Source organism: Schistocerca cancellata, chromosome 3 (genome assembly GCF_023864275.1).
Source record: "Schistocerca cancellata isolate TAMUIC-IGC-003103 chromosome 3, iqSchCanc2.1, whole genome shotgun sequence".
NCBI lineage: Eukaryota > Metazoa > Arthropoda > Insecta > Orthoptera > Acrididae > Schistocerca > Schistocerca cancellata.
Window position 1 is genome coordinate 482312929 of NC_064628.1, and position 22591 is coordinate 482335519.

Consider the following 22591-nt stretch of genomic DNA (forward strand, 5'->3'; position numbering starts at 1 on the left):
TTTCCATATCTTTGGATCCATCGAGGAACACATTCGCAGGCGCCGGTTTGCTCTGGATGAAGAGGTGCACACCTGGGCACAATCATGGTTCTGTAGGCAACCACAGCCATTTTTCCAAGAAGGCATTGATCATCTTGTCTCAAATATATATATGTATATTAACCGTTAAGGGGTTTACTTTTGAAATAACAAACACTGTCTCGTTCGACTGTCCGTTATAGACAGTGTCTTCATTTCTTCATTAGCCGATAAGAAACAAAACAAGCGACGAAGTTCGAATTTTTGGAAAAAAATTTACTTCAGGTATGTCAGACACAGCAGAAAATGTCCAAAAATTATTCTTGTTATCCTTTGCTTTTATAATTTCAATTCTGAAGAGTGAAGCAAATTGCTTGGTGTGTAATGTAGGTTTCAACGAATTTTAAGTGGCTATCAGGTAGCGTGATTAATCATCTTTTCGAAAGTACTTTGATATAGATTCTGCTCTTGAGATGTCTAGTTATCACATAAGGATAACTTGAGTACATGTTTTCTATCAAAAAAATAATTCTGCTATCTAATCGCAAGTACGGCCTGAGTGAAGTATTCGTTTTATAACGACAGCAGAAACAATCACGGGTACTTAACAACTTCCGTTGGCCTTCACCTAACATCTGACTTTTCATGAGCACAGTCGCATCGCAGTTTTCGACTTGTGAAGAATAGAACAGTGTTGCTGTTTCGACGGGAACAAGTTCACTATGGGTATCCGCTGCATCAGCCTTGGGTCCGTCCTACTTCTTCACCTCGTTGTCTATGCCAAGGTAATAGATGATTCTTCTCTATACAGGAGGTTAAACTAAAAATACAAAAACGTTTCCATATCACTGTGTATTTTATGGTTATGCGAATATCCAAACACAAACGACGACCTTCCATAGGGTAAATCCGGGAGAGATGGCGCCCGTTTTCAAAATCGCATATGTGAAGTCGCGTGGCGAACTTTTAGAAAGATTTTTTTTTGTACATCCAAACACACCGGTTGTCTACCGGATAAATACTTTTTTTTCAATTAAACATTTAAACATAATATTTGACCATGAAAACATCTCTATATTGCAGAGTCTATTCTTTATGCTAGGGGTGATGTGCCACATCCTAAAAAAAAGGCGAAATTACCGTGTTTTTTAAGACAAAACCTGTATACATACACTTATTTTGTTAATTTTCCGTGAATAAATTTTACGTAATTGGGCAAGTGAGTCACCTAACATTACCGCTGGATATATTTCGTAAACCACAGACCGAACGTGAGGAGAGGGGCTAGTGTAATTGGTTAATACAAACCATAAAAAAATGCACGAAAGTACGTTTTTTACACAAACTTATGTTTTTTTTAATGGAACCTCGTTAGTTTTGTTAGCACATCTGAACATATAATCAAATACGTAATCAGTGCCGTTTGTTGCATTGTAAAATGTTAATTACATCCGGAGATATTGTAACCTAAATTTGACGCTTGAGTACCACTCCTCCGCTGTTCGATCGTGTGTATCGGAGAGCACCAAATTAGGTAGTGATCCAAAGGGAACGGTGATGGACCTTAGGTACAGAAGAGACTGGAACAGCACATTACGTCCACGTGCTAACACCTATTTTTGGTCTTTTTCACTGACGCACATGTACATTACCATGAGGTAATGTTGTCTGGATTTACAGTTCCCTCAACAGACATAGGTTCTGATTTAAGTTTAACCTCAGTTTCTTCTGGCGGTTCCATCGCCGACAGTCTTTTAGTGCAGGTTAGGAAATTTTTAACAGCTTTTCACTTAACTTAGTTCCTTCTGCACGACGTATGGCGTTGCCGGCGCGGCGTACCAGGGTTACTAATGCGACGTGGCGCGTTGAACTGCAGACGACACTTCGACGGCTGCTATGTGATTGCGTGGCCCGCAACTGCAGGACGTGGCTCCGGTTGCTCCAGCGGACAACTGCGGTGAGGCGAAACTGGCTTCTCACGATTCCTGCAGCACCACTAGACTCAGTGCTAGCTCCATCAATCCAGATGCGTTGTTAATCCAATTGCGTCGTCCACATGCACACATAACACTATCACTGTTCTATTACTATGTTGCGTGCCGCATTTCACTCCCGAATCCGAATATTTAACATCACTTTCACTTTTACTCAGTTTTTTCCCGGCTGATGCACCATATGTGGGGCGGCGGGTGGACTGATTGCATATATATTGTTTTGTATTTCCCGGCGGATGCACCATATGTGGGGCGACGGGTGGAATTGTTGTATATTAAATGTTTTGTTTTTACTGGCCAATTAGCCATATGTGGGGCGGCGGGTGGAATTGTTGTTATATAAATGTTCCTATTATTTATTTAATGCTGTTGTTTGCCGTTCTCAACACTGGCTGTCTAACTACAATATTGGCAACCAGAAAGTGATTAGCAAAACGTGAAGCCTGTAATTAGAATTCCTAGTGCCCACTTCATCTGAGAAATACATTTATAGCTACAGCTTATAGCTCTGAGGAATTAGGAGATTGTCTGGGTATCATAATCAAAAACCATTTTCTCTAAACTGTTCACTATATACTGAAAGTCACAGACCAAAAAGAATCCACACAATCCAACTACCAGAGCAGTTCAGAGTCTAATGCGCTGATGCAACTATAACTGTTCAAATTAAATGTTTAAGTGAATGCTCACCATAATTTGATGATAATGTTCATCAAACGCCACGCTAAATAATGGTAGAATGTCTGTCCCGCGACGGCACGTGAAAATACGACATACGAAACTGAAGATAGATCATTAAAGTCATCCCAGAATTAACACTTCACTCGAAAACGATTTCATGGTTACGCGTATTCCGAGTAACTTATTACGGCATCCGAGGCTGTTCATAGCAATGATACCGACGCGACGCGACTCCTGGCACAGGTGGTGCGCTAATCAGTGTCTGGAGAGAACTGGGGTCTTTTTTCTCACGCAGTGTTCTTACATATAAAGCCGCGGTGCAGACGGCTAAGGGAACGCCTGATCAAATCCGCTCTCCCGGCTAGCCGCTGGGCTAGTAATGCACCACTTTAAGTTATCGAATAAATCATTGCTCCCTTTGCTGATGGCCAATGAAGCTCTCAACTTAAATGTGCAATCAGCACACAGGTAAGTAATCACAATAAAAGTCTGACGTGGCTAAGTCAAATATTTTAGGCGAGAGAATTAATTTAATTACACTACACGCAGTAGATGAGCTCTGAACTTGCCCTTTGGAGATACGCTATCTCTATATTTTTATAAGTATTCAGTTGAAACTTCTCACATCTTTATGAATATCGGATCTCCCTTCTACTTAAATTTAAACATCCTAGCCTTATTTATTAGCCTATTTAATCTATCTTGCTTCCTTAATTTCTTGACAAAAACCAGAAAATCATGAATTTCAACTAAAATTTTAATTTGTGAGATCCAGAATACTGTTTCTACTAAATTATTATGAAAAAGGAATCTAAATATAAATTTTTAAGTTTCTAGCTCTTTTCTGTTGCGCCAATGATTTTTACAGAAAAACATCCAAATTTCGAAAATGGTTAAAGTTATTGAACTGATATCCAACACATATTGATTTAGTATTACTCCTGACATGATAGAAACGTTTCAGGTTATTTACTTGATTTTTAAAGTATTGTGCAACATTTATGACGTCAGAGCTAGTTACAGCGGACTGGCTGGCACACAATGGAAAGTCTGATGTGAATTTTATACGGCGTGAGTAGACTGCTTCCCTACAATGTACACACGTGGTATCCGTTTTCAATTACGGAGTGGAATAGAGTATGTCCCGACATGTCAAGCCAATAGATGTTCAATGTGGTGGCCATCATTTGCTGCACACAATTGCACTCTCTTGCGTAATGAATGTCGTACACGCCGCAGTACATCTGGTGTAATGTCACCGCAGGCTGCCACAATATGTTGTTTCATATCCTCTGGGGTTGTAGGCACATCACGGTACACATTCTCTCCAAGTCCAGAGGTGTAAGATCAGGAGAACGGGCTGGCCAATTTATGCGTCCTCCACATCCTATGAAACGCCCGTTGAACATCCTGTCAAGGGTCAGCCTAGTGTTAATTGCGGAATGTGCAGGTGCACCATCATGCTGATACCACATACGTCGACGCGTTTCCAGTGGGACATTTTCGAGCAACGTTGGCAGATCAATCTGTAGAAACGCGATGTATGTTGCAGCTGTTTGGGCCCCTGCAATGAAGTGACGACCAGTGAGGTGGTCGCCAATAATTCCGCACCATACATTTACAGTCCACGGTCGCTGTCGCTCTACCTGTCTGAGCCAGCGAGGATTGTCCACGGACCAGTAATGCATGTTCCGTAGATTCACTGCCCTGTGGTTTGTGATACCCGCATCATCGGTAAACAGGTAGAACTGCAACGCATTCTCTGTTAATGCCCATTGACAGAATTGCACTCGATGATTAAAGCTATCACCATGTAATTGCTGATGTAGCGACACATGAAACGGGTGAAAGCGGTGACGATGCAGTATGCGCATGACACTACTTTGACTCAGTCCACCGGCTCTCGCAATGTCCCGTGTACTCATGTGTGGGTTCATGGGAACAGCAGCTAACACACCAACTGCACCCGCTTCTCCTGTGACGGGCCTGTTACGGACCCGTTTGCGTGCTACGACCATACCTGTTGCATACAGTTGGCGGAAGATGTTTTGCAATGTGCGGCACGTTGGATGCTCTCTGTCCGGGTACCGTTCTGCATACACCCTGCAGGCTTCAGCTACATTTCGTCGACACTCGCCATAGATGAGTATCATCTCCGCCTTTTCAGAGTTCGAATATACCATGGTCACAGTTCCTACAACACTACAGTATCACAGGCGTCTGGTAACACCGTGTACTACAGTTGGTCTGCATGCGGAGACGAATGCAGAATAACAATAGCAGCAAGCGCTACATGCGGACACTGCGACAGCTAGACCAAACCACAACAGTGCACTACAGCCACACTCGTAAACACGGTCGTCATCGTAAACATGTCCCTGCAGATGCTGTTCACCGACCGTGGCCTGTGTTTGTTACAACACGCAACTGAACGTCGGAGGTTTCAAGCGTCAAACTTAGGTTACAATATCTCCGGATGTAATTAACATTTTACAATGCAACAAACGGCACTGATTACGTATTTGTTTATATGTTCAAATGTGCTAACAAAACTAACGTGGTTCGATTTAAAAAAAACGTAGGTTTGTTTTAAAAAACATATATATATATATATATATATATATATATATATATATATATATTATTCACGTTTGGGCCCTACTGGACCACGCGAAGTACAATCACGGGGCATTCAGTTATTTTCTTTTAGACTTTCTCTCTGCCCAAATTGTTTTCATTCTCTCGGAATGAGCTCTTTTCCTTTCATCAGACCATGTGGTTCCAGTTTTCTTTGGTTTTTCAGCTTGACCAACTACCCAGTCATGAATTTTTTGCCTAAATAATTTTCTGTCTTGAATTTCATCTTGTTTTATATCTGCCTCTTTCATGTCCTCTTTTATAGCAGGAAATCCATTTTATTGTCTCAAATTTAGCTTTACTTCGATTTTCGTAGAATTCCACTACTTGTTTAGTTAGTCTGGTAGCATCCATTCTTTTAATATGCCCATAAAATTTTAATCTGCGTTTTTTCATATCCGAATATATGCTGGTGTATTGTTGAATTTCACTATTTGCTCTTAGCCTGTATGTTCCTTCTTCAGTATATTTTGGTCCTAGAATTTTTCTGATTACTTTTCTTTCTCTTTTTTGGATTTCTTGAATGTCCTTTTTTCTGTTTAAAATTAGCGTTTCAGCCCCATAAAGGCACTCTGGTTTTATGACCGTGTTGTAATGTCTCAATTTAGAGTACCTCGAGAGACATTTTTTGTTGTAGATGTCTTTTGTAAGTCTAAAAGCTGTCTCCATCTTTTGACAACGAATTTCATTTCCAATTTTTTCTAGACCAGTCTCTGAGATTGTTTCACCTAAATATTTGAATTGCGAAACTCTTTTGATTTTTCCATACTTAGTTTCCAAAAGTTTGGGTGCCAGTTTGTTGCTAGTCATATACTGTGTTTTTTCAAATGAGATTTGGAGACCTACTCTTTCTGCTGTTTCTTTAAGAATTTCTATTTGCTTCTGAGCAATTTGGATGTCCTGCGTTAGAATAACCAAGTCGTCTGCAAAGGCCAAACAGTCTATTCGAATATTTGTTCGTCCTAATTTCACTGGTTGGTCAATTTTGAACTCCAATTTTCGTTCGCGCCACTCTTGTATTACTTTTTCTAGAACGCAGTTAAATAGCAACGGAGAGAGTCCATCACCTTGCCTCACGCCTGTTTTTATTTCAAAGGGTTCTGAAATTTCTCCTCTGAACTTTACTTTTGATTTTGTACCAGTTAGCGTGTCTCTGATAATTGCCGTGGTTTTAGGATCCAGGCCTTGTTCTTTCACAATTTGGAAAAGAGATTCACGATCCACAGAGTCATAAGCCTTTCTAAAATCTACAAAGGTACAAACTAGTTTTTTATTGTAAATTTTTTGATGTCTGAGAATTAGTTTGAGGACTAAAATCTGTTCTGGGCAAGATCTATTTGGCCTGAAACCTGCTTGATATTCGCCAATTTTCCATTCAAGTTGTTGTTGTGCTCGGTTCAGAAGACATTGAGAGAGGATTTTGTATGTGACTGGAAGAAGAGAAATTCCTCTGTAATTATTAACATCAGTTTTGTCTCCCTTCTTATGAAGTGGGTGAATCAAGGCGGTTTTCCATTCATCAGGAATTTTTTCAGTTTGCCAAATGTTTTGCATGATTGAAGTAATTTCTTTAACGGTTTTTGGACCAGCTGCCTTTAAAAGTTCTGCAACAATTCCATCTTCACCAGATGCTTTGTTGTTTTTCAACCTATGAATTTCTTTAATGATTTCCTCTTCATTTGGTGCAAGTGAAACTGGATTGCATTGTTGTGGAATTTTTGGTGGAGATCTTTCTGTGGGCTCGGGGCAATTTAGAAGATTCTTAAAATATTTAGAAAGTTCTTTGCAATTTTCTTGGTTGTTAAGAGCCAACTGTCCATTTTCCTTCTTGAAGCAAAGATTCTGGGGTTGGTACCCCTTTATTTTGGTTTTAAAAGTTTTATAAAAATTTCTTGTATTGTATTTCTGAAAATCTTCTTCAATTTCTAAGAGTTGACTATTCTCATATTGTCTTTTTGTTTGTCTAATTAGTTTTGAAGTGTCTTTTCTAGTTGTCAGGAATGTATCATATGTGTCTTCTATCTTGTTGCTATTCCATGCTTTAAATGCCTCTTGTCTGGCTTTGATTGCATGATCACAGTTTTCATTCCACCAAGCATGTTTCTTGTGTTTTCGTAAAGGAATTTGATCTTGAGCTGTTTTGATAATCTTGTGTTTGAGTTGTTCCCAATTTTGTGCACTTGTTTTGTCAAATTCGTCTGCTAATAATGATGGTTGGATTTTACTGGTGTCAAATTTGGGGATTAATGGTGTCCTTTTGTTGAAATTTTGGGGTTTTAGCTTTAGTTTCACACGGGTTAAGTAATGGTCTGAGTCAATATTGGCGCCTTTACGAACTTGAACATTTAAAATTTCTTTGTGACATGGATACGAGATTGCAATATGGTCAATTTGGAATTCACCTATGTCCTTGTTAGGTGATCGCCATGTCTTTTGTTTTGAAGGTTTTTTCTTAAAATGACTTGACATAATTTTGAGATTGAAATTTCTGCAAAATTCTACCAGCCTCTTTCCATTTTGATTGGTCCATTTATGTGCAGGGAATTCACCGACCGTTTTTCTAAATTTTCTCTCTTTCCCTAACTGTGCATTAAAATCACCCATTAAAATCTTTACATAATTTTGAGGAATTTTGGAGACTGTATTCTCTAACACTTCCCATGACTTATTTACTTTTTCTGGATTTGTTTTATTCTCCTGGTTGATAGGCATGTGTGCGTTAATTAAACAGTACATTTTATTTGCACATTTCATGGAAATTGTCATTAGTCTGTTGTTTACTGGATTTACTTCGATTACGGAGCCAAGAATGTCTTGCAAAATTGCGAATGCAACACCCAGATGCGGAGTGTTTTTAAGAATTCTTTTGTCTGTTTTACTTTTAAACAATCGGTAGTTTCCAATATATATATATATATATATATATTTGGGAATAATGAATAATATTGTGCACTGATCTTCATGAGACATTTGAACGAAAATACAAGCAAAACAGAAATATTTTCACTTATTTAACACTGTTATTTGATTTTTTCGCAAATATCCCTAAGGAAAAACTATGCGGCAGATATATCGGATTTTATTGCGGCATGTATCCCAATCTCTAGGGGAGAGACGCCCGCCGCACCTTATTAATTCATGACCCTGATAGCCAAGATGGCAGCAGTAGAATTAAAACACGTCCAACAGAACTTAGTGTTACTACAACTATTCAAACGTTTGGAAATATTTGACTATTTAGCACAGACCATTTAGCACAGAGTTTCTACTGAAAACATGGAAACAACGTTCTCTGATCGTTTCACATTGCAGCAAAGCAAAGCTACTGCTGTTCAAGATACACATAACTTTTCTGGCTGATAAATAACATGAAACTTTGACTTTCCTTCGAATAACTATGGTAACGGCAAAGCCATGTACACTGCTAATTTGTTAGCACTGACACATCTACGCAAATGCTCTCGGTCGTTAAGCGAAGGCCTTCGGCCACTGCGTTGTCTGTGGTGAGAGATAATGCCTGAAATTTGGTATTCTCGGCACACTCTTATGCTTAATATTTCGTAGTTAAATTTAGTTTCCGAACAACAGAATAACTAATAGTTCATTCTTACATGAACAATATTTTGTGATCCTTCAGATCGATTTCATACTTAGAAATGACGGGTTCTTTTATACAAGGTAATGCATGAAAGGACTTTTCAAATTTTTATGCCGTCACAACAGAGTAATATATATAATTTTCAATTTCGAAAAATCACTTAGATAACAAAATCTGAAAGCTTAGGACGACAACGGTCGCAGGTTCGAATCCTGCCTCGGGCATGGATGTGTGTGATGTCCTTAGGTTACTTAGGTTTAAGTAGTTCTAAGTTCTAGGGGACTGATGACCTCAGAAGTTAAGTCCCATAGTGCTCAGAGCCATCTGAACCATTTTTTTTTTTTTGACTCTGAAAAGATTTTGAAGGGATATTTGTAGACTTACCTCGGTTATCCCCCCCCCCAAAAAAAAAGTTTATGGAAAACTCACTCGATCGAAATGTGGACACTTATTCTGGCCTGGTGGCCACGAGCAACTGCAGCGCCGATAGATGCACACTGCGACGGTATTTTCCGAAACTACGATGGCTGCGCGATCTATACTGTAGGCGGCGCCTCTCCCGGATTTATCCTATAATTTTCTTAACCTGTTTATAAGGAAATATGAATTTAAACAGGGGTAAAATCACGTGCTTCATTAAAAAGAGTTTGTAGCGGTTTAATTGTACGATCCGTGCTATTAAATCATTTATTGCGTAATAGACGTAAGGAATAAAAATCAGTCCCTTGATAGGATAGTGATCAGGTTGAGTTTTTAGTGCATCTACGGGAAATGGTTCTCTGTTTACCATGGAAAGATGGGAAGTGCTACGTCTGATGTATGTTTCGCAACAAACATATGTGTAGTCCTCATTGTCTTGCAACAATACCATGCAAAACCGAGAGTGTTGGTTTCATCGCCTAAGATAATAGAAAAATGATCTATAACGAAAATAGTTTCGCTCAGAAGCCACTGTCCACTGAACGTCGCGAAGCAACCGACATGCAAAATATTTAAGAGAAGTTCTGAAGGTAGGTGTAGGTATCAACAGTACCCACAATCCAAACTTTGGAGAGGGGAGCGCAACACGTATTACTTTCATGGAAGTATAAAGGGAAGGGGTGGGGGGACCAAAGTACAGTTCCTTACAAAATAACATTCAAAACTATGCATGAAAGGACTTTTCAAATTTTTATGCCATCACAACAGAGTAATATATATAATTTTCAATTTCGAAAAATCACTTAGATAACAAAATCTGAAAGCTTAGGACGACAACGGTGGCAGGTTCGAATCCTGCCTCGGGCATGGATGTGTGTGATGTCCTTAGGTTACTCAGGTTAATCACAAAACATATTAACGCTACCACTCTGTAACAGATACCTACTATTTACAAGGCACTTCAGTGAGAGAGTACAGTTTCTGTGAGAGTTGTGCATAATACTGCGCTATCAGGAAGGCACGTTCATGTACATACTTTCATTATTCACATATTTGGCAATGACTGATAACGTCTTGAATTGAAGATAACCGATAATAGAAGCTTACAGAACCCAGAGCCATCTGGCATTTTCAGCTGCATGAAGAATAGCGTGGTACAGGGAAATAGTTTCAAGATTTAACGACAAATGGCTGTGGGCTCACTTGCTAGTCAGTATCCACTCTATGGTTTGGCTTCCTTCCAACCGATACCCAACTGACAGAAATGTCTGTACGTCGATACAGGACGTTAGTTCGGATCCAGAAGATAACTGTAATTTCTTTCAAGGTGAGAGCAAATGACGGCGCTGCCCCTCCTCCCAACCCCTGTCCGCGTTTTCCTTGCTTCGTACACACTAAACAGTGAATGCTTAAACTCTGAACCATCAGCAGTAATGGAAATTGCACGGTATTACAACACTGACAGGCAGAATTTTTATGCAGGAGCTTGTACACTACAGGCCCAAAAAATTATACACTGAGGTGACAAAAGTCATGGTTTAGCGAACTGCATATATACAGATGGCGCTAGTATCGCGTGCACAAGGTAAAAATGGTCGAGCCGTTGGCGGAGCTTTCATTTGTACTTAGGTGATTCATGTGAAAATACTTCCGACGTGATTGTGACCGCACGGCGGAAATAAAAAGACTTTGATCCCGGAATGGTAGTTGCAGCTAGACGCATGGGACATTCCGTTTCGGGAATGGTTAGGGAAGTCAGTATTCTGAGATCCACAGTGTCAAGAGTGTACAGAGAATGCCGAATTTCAGGCATTACCTCTCACCTCGGGCAACACAGTGGCCGACGGCCTTCACTTAACGACCGAGAGCAGCGGCGTACGCATGTAATTGTAGTGCTAATAGATAAGAAACACTGCATGAAGTAACAGCAGAAACCGATGTGGGACGTAACGACGAACGTCTTCGTTAGGGCAGTGTGGCGAACTTTGGTGTTAACGGGCTATGGGATGCGAGTGCCTTTGCTGAAAGCATGAGCTCATGACCATGACGTTTGGACCCTAGATGGCTGGAAAACCGAGGCCTGGTCAGAAGAGTCCCAATTTCAGTTGGTAGGGTTCGAGTGTGGAGCAGTCCCCATGAAGCCATGGAGCCAAGTTGTCAACAAGGCACTGCGCAAGCTGCTGTTGGATCCATAATGGTGTGGGCTGTGTTTACATGAATTGGACTGTGTCTTATGTTCCTCCTGAATCGATCATTGACTGGAAATGGTTATGTTCGGCTACTTGGAGTCCCTTTGAGGCCATTCAGCGATGGACTTTTTATGGATGACAATAAGCCATGACACCGGGACACAGTTGTTTGCAATTTGTTTGAAGAACATTCTGGACAGTCACCCGACATGACTCCCATCGAACATTTATGGTACATAATCGACCTCCTTCTGCTGGAAAATCGCTACTGATCGTAGTTATTCTCCAGCAGAAGGAGGGTCTTACTCATTGGTCTGAAGATGACCACAGGAGTGGTCGAAACCGGTCACCGTAATAAATAAATTTTGATCAAGACTGTTTTTAATAGTAAATATTTGTAACACATTGATCACTGTCACTCCCATAATGTATTTAAGACATAAATATTTTATGCAATCATAAACAAGGACACCAAGAATTACTTTTGTTGTATTTTTTAGTATTTAGTGAAAGTCTCACAGTTCTTGGCTTTAGAATATTTTCGTAGCAATTGATAACAATAATTAACAAATTGCAAGTGTTCGTGAGCGAGATTTGCGTACAGAACAGCAGTTAACTCGAAAGCAAAGTGCCATTTTTCCTTTTCTCATACCAAAATTTTCTGCGATGAAGTTAGCAAGCAGGAAGGCATACTTCACGGAACTCTAAATTACTGCACGTACATGTTGTCTTTGGCTAGCAGCTTTTTGAATAAATTACCGGTTTCGGATATGCAATAGCCATCTTCAGGCTCTACAAAAAAAGTAAAAGAAAGTACATTATTACCCACTAGATTAAGAGATTAAAAGCAAATGACAGAAGCTGTAACAAAAACACAATGTACCTATCATTCTGCTGCACTGCAACAAGTCATAAAATGTAAATGTAACACTAGTCAAAATTGACGTGCAAGTAACGAGCAAAGTGTTTTCAACCAAAACTTTTATTTCGAACTCTTTGAAGAACTTATTTCCTGACATTTGAATTCCAAGTGAGGAGTGTTATCGTGCACCGTCGATGGCTTGCAGAAATAAACAGTGGCGCCATCATCTACAGAGCTTTCTGAACACACGTCACACGGGGCAGTGCGTCACTCCCTGTATCGATGTCCGCTACCTTGAATGGTACAACAAGAACTGTAGCCAAGAATGAGTAACACCAACTACATGTACAGTGCGCCCTCTAGCGACGATCACCGCACTTCACCACCTTCCCACTACAAATTAGGCTATCTTTTGTTTATTTTATTGAAATACTGTCGTAATTTACTTCTTTTCGTTACTCAACGTCCGTTCTCGTTTCATTTTCATTTTATTAGAGGCGAAGGTGGAATTATGGGCTACCACTTTATTTTTAAACCATGAATTCCAAAACCGTTACTGAAATTTGCGGAAAACCTAAAAAAATAATCTTTATGATATTATAAAAAAGCCAAATACATATTTTATAATTTAAATCAATATGCCACTTTAATAGGAAAACATCTTTACAAAACTGACATACTGTGAAAAAATGAAAATGTGATGGTACTATGGGCTACCCTAAAAAAAAAAAACAAAAAAAGTAAATATTATTTTCTGTAAATTTTTATACAGTAATTAGAAAATAGCAAACCCTTTATACTAGGACATGTTCGTCATAAGTTATGCATTTAGGTTCGGCAGAAACCACAAATATAATGTTCTCTTTCGCAGCCAGCACACTCGTTGTATGCCCACATCTCGCACATTAGGCACTGGATCCATAGCTCTCTTTTAGTTTCTTTTGAATATAACCTTTCACAAAAAAGGCAGGTAGCATTTTCATCTCCAGGCTCTTCAACACCAATACGCGGCTCTAGAACTGACACTTCAGAGCCTATCGTTCCCTCCTCTGAGCTCTCTAATGATGAGATTGTAGATCGATGATCAATTTCCGCTTCACTGGTGGCGTTTTGCTTTTTATTCCTTGTTTCTTTCTTTTGACAACACCTGGCCCACGTTTCATGTTCTTTGTATCTCTTTTGTAGCATCACTTTCTATCCACCTTTTTTTATCCACTTCTTTCCCTACGTTATTTTCATTTTCCTTTTTTTATCAGCTTCCTTTTCTTCGTGCTTTTTTTAGCTTCTTCCAAATATATTTTGTAGGGTAACGCTGTAGTTACAGTTACCTTACCTGGCTTATGTCCTTTGTTTGTTGTTTTTTTCCTATTTTTTGGAATAGTCAAAATGTCCTTGGGTGACATCGTAATGTTTCCTACTGGAAAGTAGGACACAGTGCTAGGGTCAGCTTCTGCTAGGTCTTGGGCACATTGTGTGTGGTGGCTCTGGTCGCTGGTGGGAGCCTTATGTGGACCAGTATGGGTCTCACGTGTGTTTTGGGGGGAACCTTCTGCATTATCAGGCTGGTTTTCTCGAGGCAGCAAGGTTGGTTTTGTTTTAGAATGCTTCCTTTCTTATGTTTCAGGAGGATGTTAACATCCAACTCTTCCATGTTTGAGGTCCCAAAACTGACACCTGTGAAAACACTTAGATTGCAAGGGAAAATCCCACAAACTTCAAACCTATGCACAGCTATCTGACCACTCTGGCACCTTATGCATGCTTTTCCAAACTGTTCAGTTATCTCATAAGGACCAAGTGGTTTATCATTATGGAGCATCCACTGCCTAACATTCTCACTATAGTGACACTCGAGAGGGGACATGAAGGACTTTTCCAATGGTTGCATTTTGTGTGACTTGTGGGGCAGTAGACTTATAATTGTGTCATGGTTCCTTATTGCCAGATCCAAGCATTAATATTCTTGGTATGTGTGTTACGCCCATCCAAAATAAGAAGAACTGGGCTTTCTTCCATAGGCTTGACATAGTTGATAAAGTGATCCACCCATTCCGTAAACAGATACCCCTGTATCCAACCAGATGGGTGGCATCGTCCTATTGGGCCCAGCAGAGCACCTTTCATCAAAAGGGCAGACATATTTTTCCTGGGAAAATTAGCATTGGTGGATCAAATGTCCCACCAGCACTCATGCAATAAACAATTGTAACAAGGGATCCCTTTTTGGCAAAGCACCAACATGCCACTTACCTTTGAGACCCACGACTTCAGACACTTTACTCTGGACGACAGATAAACCCATCTCCTCCAAGCTGAAAATGGGATCAGGAGCATAACTTGCCACTTACCTTTGAGACCCACGACTTCAGACACTTTACTCTGGACGACAGATAAACCCGTCTCATCCACGGGTCAGGAACATACTTCTTTTTTTGCATTCAGCTTCAAGAATATCAAAAAAATTGTCTACTGCATCTGTACTGAAACCATTAGCTCTGGAGAATGACTTAGCTGTGAATTTTAGAATTCACAACAAATCTTTATGACGATTTATAAAATGGTCAAACCATGCCCTCCTAACGACTCTGCCGCCAGTGAAAGGATGATCTACACCGTTTCTGTCACACAACTGATAAGCCAAATGTCTAATATCATTTCTTGTTATGCCATAAAACTTTTGTTCCATTATCAGCAAATAATGTACAAGTTCAGCTGCCACTTCACTAGTCATAATTAGTTTCCTCTTCAACATCCTAGACACAGCTTCTTCAGCTGGTATGCCAAGATGAACTGGCGTTTGCAAAGTCGTTTATGGTACAGAAAACTGTTTTGAATCCTTTAAAAACCCCATTCTCTTTTCTGAAACTGCTTTAATCGCGGATATCATGTTATCCAGATTCCGACATTGCCTGGATTTTATTTTTCTTTTGCAGATTCACCACTTTGCGAGGCATCTGAAACAGCAAACCACATAGTATTTGCAGTGGTTTTAATATGGGACAGTTCAGTTGGTAACCCATATAACCACCACAGCGATTGTCCATATTACCACCCCGCCATCTTGGGAAGTGAAACGTCGCTATCCGTTATAAACAACCTTTAATTAACCAACTTCAGGAGAATTAGAGAGCTAAATACTTATCTAATACCCAGTTAATACATTAACAGCTAACTATGAATTAGCAGTATGTCTAATATAACTGTAAATTCTATCTACATCTACATCTACATCCATACTCCGCAAGCCACCTGACGGTGTGTGGCGGAGGGTACCTTGAGTACCTCTATCGGTTTTCCCTTCTATTCCAGTCTCGTATTGTTCGTGGAAAGAAGGATTGTCGGTATGCCTCTGTGTGGGCTCTAATCTCTCTGATTTTATCCTCATGGTCTCTTCGCGAGATATACGTAGGAGGGAGCAATATACTGCTTGACTCTTCGGTGAAGGTATGTTCTCGAAACTTTGACAAAAGCCCGTACCGAGCTACTGAGCGTCTCTCCTGCAGAGTCTTCCACTGGAGTTTGTCTATCATCTCCGTAACGCTTTCGCGATTACTAAATGATCCTGTAACGAAGCGCGCTGCTCTCCGTTGGATCTTCTCTATATCTTCTATCAACCCTATCTGGTACGGATCCCACACTGCTGAGCAGTATTCAAGCAGTGGGCGAACAAGCGTACTGTAACCTACTTCCTTTGTTTTCGGATTGCATTTTCTTAGGATTCTTCCAATGAATCTCAGTCTGGCATCTGCTTTACCGACGATCAACATTATATGATCATTCCATTTTAAATCACTCCTAATGCGTACTCCCAGATAATTTATGGGATTAACTGCTTCCAGTTGCTGACCTGCTATTTTGTAGCTAAATGATAAAGGATCTATCTTTCTGTGTATTCTTACCTTTCAAAGTTTTTAAATGAGAAAAATCACAAAGCATCTTACCACTAACGTTCAACATAACTGACTGCGCCAGCGCATTCTGTGGCACTTGCCCGAACTTCCTACTAATATTTACCGAGGTTACCGCTAGAATGTGCGGGCTTGTTAGATATTAAGGTAGCCCATGTGGCAACCACTAACCCATAATACCATCTTTGCCTCTTTTTACTCTCCTAACCAAAATACAAACTGGAGTATGAGAAACTGGAGGATATCCATATTTCCGAAGTTTATTCCAGCTTCTTCCTGTATAAGACGGATTTTAGAGCCCTCACAATGTATTCAAGTTTATAATGATCTCTGTAATCAGTCCTTATCTTGGAACATTTCTTTCTGTCTTATCCAGTTTAAACTGTAAGAAGACGAATACATTTTTGTACAGTTAAACAAGCTTTTTAAAAAACAGTTGCTTTCATATATACAACTTATATACAATGACATGGTTTTCGACGGGACATTAAACCTTAATCCTCCTTCTTTTTTCTTCTATCTCTGGAGATCTATTGTTAATTTACTAAACTGATATTGTTCTTATTTCGTGTTCTAGGGCGTATTCTTTAGGTTTTGTTGTTCTGTGCTTCTTTCTGTCCGGTATTTGAACTTATATTTGGTCTTGGGTTACGTGTTGTATGATTACTTGCAAACTGTGTAGGCAGATAAACCCCGTTTCTAGAGAGTTTGTCAGAGATTACACAGTATATTTGTTGTTTTCCTGGAAATGAACAGTGAGTAATTGCATTTAATGACGTTTACTCTGGCCCAACAAATTTATGACAGAGACTCCTCCCAGCTCTGGCGTGAATTTAATTATATTGTGTATATGTATTTATTTGCTTAACTTACAAGTCCACTTGAATATCTCATTATTCACATATCTGAACCGGTATTTAATTTTATAATCACAGCTATATTTTTTGATGCGTTTTTGAAATCCAGTAATTCATTTCATACTTTGAAGATGTATGATTACCATAACATAATTCCATTTTCATGTATCACATCAGGATTCTTAAAAATTTTACAATGCAAAACTTTACACCATACTTTAAAGTTTCAATTCTGCATTATGTATGAGTAATAAGACCCACAAAAGTATAGAACATGAATTAAATATATATCCAATTGCACTATTTTCATAGAAGAGACAGTCTTGTGCAAAAAAATAAAACAAAACGCATTAACTTAAGACTTATTGTACCACATAAAATTCAAAGGAAAAGCACCAAATTCAATCCTCTTGCTCACTTACGTGAATAAGTCAACAGTACGGCGGACGTCTGGATAATAACCTTCTTTTGCCATACGTTCTCTTGTGTAGTGCATGACTATCACGCTGCAGCAGCCAACAGGAATTGTTTGTCATGGATGCACTCCATCGCCCCTGATACCTTCTTTCCATTCCTTTAATGTCTTGGTGAATCTTCTCACGCCGTCCTTCTCTCACTCTCCCTTGGTTTGTCTAAATGTAAGTGAAGTAAGAGTACCTTTAGACTCTTGTTGCCTTCTAAGGTTTTTTATTTGTCCAGCATGTTGTTCGCTTATTCCACATACAGTAACTTGAATCTTTCTTATTTCCCAAAAACTTCTGAACCCCTTCTTTGAAACCAACTCATGCTTTCATTTCTTGAGGAGTAATGTTGTTGTTGTTCTGGTCTTCAGTCCAGAGACAGGTTTGATGCAGCTCTCCATGCTACTCTATCCTGTGCAAGCCTCTTCATCTCCAAATAACTATTGCAACTTACAACCTTGTGACTCTGTTTAGATTATTCATCTCTTGGACTCCCTCTACGATATTTACCAAATTGCCATACCAGCCGATCCCTTCTTCTAGTCAAGCTGTGCCACAAGTTCCTTTTCACCCCAATTCTATTCAGTACCTCCTCATTAGTTATGTGATCTACTCATCCAATCTTCAGTATTTCGAAAGCTTCTATTCTCTTCTTGTCTAAATTGTTTATCGTCCTTCTTTCTCTTCCATACATGGCTACGCTCCATACAAATACTTTCAAAAGAGACTTTCTGATACTTAAATCTATACTCGATGTTAATAAATTTATCTTCGTCAGAAACACTTTCCTTGCCATAGCCAGTCTACATTTTATACCCTCTCTACCCTGACCATCATCAGGTATTTTCTCCCCAAATAACAAAACTCTACTACTTTAAGTGTTTCGTTTCCTAGTCTAACACCCTCAGCGCCACCTGATTTCATTAGATTTGGATTTTAATTCCTACTCCAAATTTTTCATTTGTTTCCTTAACTGATTGCTCAATATACAGATTGAATAACATCGGGGATAGGCTACAACCCTGTCTCACTCCTTTCTCAACCACTGCTTCCTTTTCATGCCCCTTGACTCTTACGACTGCCATCTGGTTTCTGTACAAATTGTAAATATCCTTGCCCCCCCCCCCCCCCCCTGTATTTCGGAATTTAAAAGAGAGTATTCCAGTCAATATTGTCAAAAGCTTTCTCTAAGTGTACAAATACTAGAAACGTAGGTTTGCCATTCCTTTAGCTATCTTCTCCGATCAGCCTCGGGTGTTCTATCATCCAAACTGATCTTCCCCGAGGTCGGCTTCTACCAGTTTTTCCAGTCGTCTGTAAAGAAGTCGTGTTAGTATTTTGCAGCGGTGAGTCATAAAATCTTCAAAACTTTTATCTCTACTTAGGTCCATGATTTGTGGCCTCACAATATACCCTCTTTGACTTTTGCCTCTGAGAGCATAGGAAACTTGTTGGTTAGGTGTCTAAATCAATTGCCACTTTAATCCAATATCTTTGTAAATCCCAAGTTAATGTGCAAGACTGATAACAAAATTTTCTTGGATCCTAGAAAGGCCATGGTGCAATTTACCAATTTTAATAAGTGTCTTCTGGTACTTTCTTGGTGCTACCAGAACTTCTAGTGTGCAAAGGGTTCCCTTTTAGTGATGCTGACATTACGTTGCAGTAGATTTTTCTAAGTGTGTAGGCGTGCATGGATACATTCTCGTGTGAATGTTTTCATTTATTATTCCGCTTTGATTTCTTTCGGTTTCGCCAGTGATTTGATAAATTTGGCTTTATGCTTTGCACCACATGGCGCGAACTTGCCTTCTGTGTTGTTCAGCGGTAATCAATCTGTTCCCTGGAGTGAATTTACGTTGTGTGGAATATTTCTAAGTAATTAATGGCTTTTAGTGTACTTTACCGTGTGAAATTTCTAATTTCAAATTGATAGCGTGCTTGCTTTGTTAATCCGAACTAGGTGCTTGGACGAGCCAGTTGAGCCCTCAGCTCTCTGTGTCCAACGAGGGATAAATTTCTTGCAGTTCATTTTATATTTCTTTGCGCGTCGCGCATGTAATTTAAGCGTTGTTGAAAATATTGAGCCACCTGGTAAATATGCTACCTTTTTTAAATCTAGTTTCCACATGGTCCCTCCCCCCTCCCCCACCTTGTATCGGTTTTATTTAAGTGAGAATGTTTTAAGCAATTGCATTTGTCGAAAGACTGCTACTTCGGAAGTCACGAATATCTTTCCCTTACTCTTTTGTGAAGGCGTAACGTGTCTTGAGCTTTGTTCTTTAGTATGGATCTTTCATAAGTACGTGCATTTATTCTATCCTCTTCCCAGAATTTTCACATACCTTCCCCTTAATGTGGTCCGACACCATTCAACCATTTGAAACTGTGTTAAACTTAACTCAGACAACGGCAAGCGTTATTACAAGTTGTTTATTGTCTAGTGTTTAACTTGTGTTTTTGATTAAAATAAATTGTATTTATATTTCATGAATGTTCATCAGCGCAGCCACCCCTTCCGAAATTGATCTTAGTACATCGAACCTGTCGTTGCCAAAGCACAGTATTCTTGCAGGGCCAAATTCTGAATTTTGATTAGAATCTAAAGAATTATGTTTTAATTTAACTAACTGTTTTAATTCAGTATGATCACGCTTTTGAGTAAACTAATTTCAGTGTTCATTTTATGAGAATACTGACATATTAGTGGTTACTATGCAACAAGTTAATAATTTCTTTAATTAATTGTAATTAATTTATTCCCAACTTCGTTGGATGGCGACCCTAAATAATCTACTATAAAAGAAAATATCAGAGCGCTTATTTTCATTAGCATTCGGTAGTTCAGTAGGTTTAAAAAGCCCTGCATGCCATTTCATTATAACCCATTTAAAGTCTCTTCATCCCCGAATAACAACAGCAACCGTACATCCGTTTGAATTTTCTTACCGTATTCATCTCTTGGTCCCCCGCTAAGATTCTTACTCCCTAAATTTCAGTCAAACATTAAATTGGTGATCCCTTGATGCCTCAGACTGTGTCATATCAACCGATCCCCTCATTTTATCAAATTGTGCCACAGAGATCTTGTCTCCCCAATTCTGTTCAGTGCCTCCTCATTTGTCACGCTATCTAGTCATAAAATCTTCAGCGTTTTTCAAAAGCTTCTATTCTCTTCTTATCTAAACTGTTTATCATCCATGTTTTACTTCCACACATGGCTACGTTCCACACAAATGCTTTTAGAAAACATTCCTAACACTTATGTCTATATGCAATGTTAACAAATTTCTCTTTTTCAGAAACAGTTCTCTTGCTATTACCGGTCTACATTTTATATCCTCTCTGCATAGGCCATCGTCAGTTATTTTGCTGCCCAAATAGCAAAACTCATCTACTACTTTTAGTTTCCCGTTTCCTAATCTAATTCCCTCAGCATCGCCTGATTTAATGCGACTACGTTCCATTATCCTTCTTTTGCCGTTGTTGATGTTCGTCTTGTATCCTCCTTTCAGGACATAGTTCATTCCATTCAACTGATCTTCTTAGTCCGTTCTCAGACAGAAATATAATGTCATCAGCATACTTCAAAGTTTTATTTATTCTCTCTGAACTTTAATTTCTACTACAGATTTTTATTTTGTTTCCTTTACTGTTTTTTTAATGTGCAGACTGAATAATATCGGGGATACACTACAACCTGTATCGCTCCGTTCTCAACCAGTGTTTGCCTCTCAAGACTTACAACTGCCGTCTGGTTTCTGTACAAGCTGTAAAAAGCCTTTCGTTATCTGCGATTTGCCCCTACTACCTTCAGAATTTCAGAGAGAGTGTTTCAGTCGACATTTTCAAAAGCTTTCTCCAAATGTACAAAAGCTATAAATGTAGGTTTGCCCTTCCTTAGCCTATCTTCTAAGAGACGTCGTAGGGTCAGTTTTTCCATTCTTCTGTAAAGAATTCGTGTTAGTATCTTGTAAATTTCATTCCTGTCAGCACTTGCTTTCTTTTGTATTGGATTTATTCTTCACTAAATCTGAGGCCTTTCTCATACATATTGTCATGGATAGCTCTCCCAACGCTATCAGTAGTTCTGACGGAATGTCGTCTACTCCAGGAGCCTTGTTACGACATGTCTTTCAGAGCTCTATGAAATTTCTCCCGCAGTGTCATATCTCTCATTTCATCTTCTTCTACGTCCTATTCCATTTCTATAATACTGTATTCAAGTTCATCTACCATGTATAGACCATCTATACACTCCTCCGCGTCGCTGTAATAAAAAGTGAACTATACTACTTCAGTTAGCCTGAAGTCTTACGCATCTCACTCTGAGCTCAGACTTAAGCTACCGACCACACTCACCGACTGCCCAGCGTCAAGATTTTAACCACCCCACAACAATGAATCTCCCAGGTAGCCAATACAGACCAAAGGGGTTGCTTCCGGTACCCACCTACCCACTGTCGAAAAAGATGACTTAGAAGGCACAAATATCTTTGCTTTGACTGAACACGCGAAGTTGGTCAGACTGACCACAGCAGACAGCGAGTTCCATACTACTAGCTACCAAAGTAAACACGAAAAATACATTCGCATGCACTTTCACACAGACGGTAATGAGAAGGATCGAAATCTAGAAGCACAAAATATATTCAATTAAAACGAAAATGAGCGTATGGCATCGTTGGCCGGTAGGCCACTATTCGGGGAAGTTCGGCCGCCAAGTGCAAGTCTTATTTCATTCAACGCCACATTTGGCGACTTGTGCGCCGGTGATGAGGATGAAATCATGATGAGGACAACACAACACTCAGCCGGCAGTCGAACCCGGGCCCGCTTGCATGGGAGACGAGCACGTTACCACCCAGCTAAGAAGACTGACAATATGTTCAATGAAAATCTAATTTAGGGCTTGAATGTGAACAATTAGGTAATTTAAGTCTTTTTTTATAGCGATGCAGTACAC

General features: G+C 39.5%; 1 protein-coding gene across 1 annotated transcript in view; it reads left to right on the forward strand.

The window, feature by feature from the left end:
• The first annotated feature begins 646 nt into the window (after positions 1–646).
• LOC126175253 (juvenile hormone esterase-like) overlaps positions 647–22591 on the forward strand; it is a 121860-nt gene continuing 99915 nt past the window's right edge. Inside the window, exon 1 of the mRNA XM_049921895.1 lies at positions 647–803. Coding sequence (XP_049777852.1) covers positions 741–803 — 63 coding nt within the window. The 5' untranslated portion in view covers positions 647–740. The remainder of the gene's footprint in view (positions 804–22591) is intronic.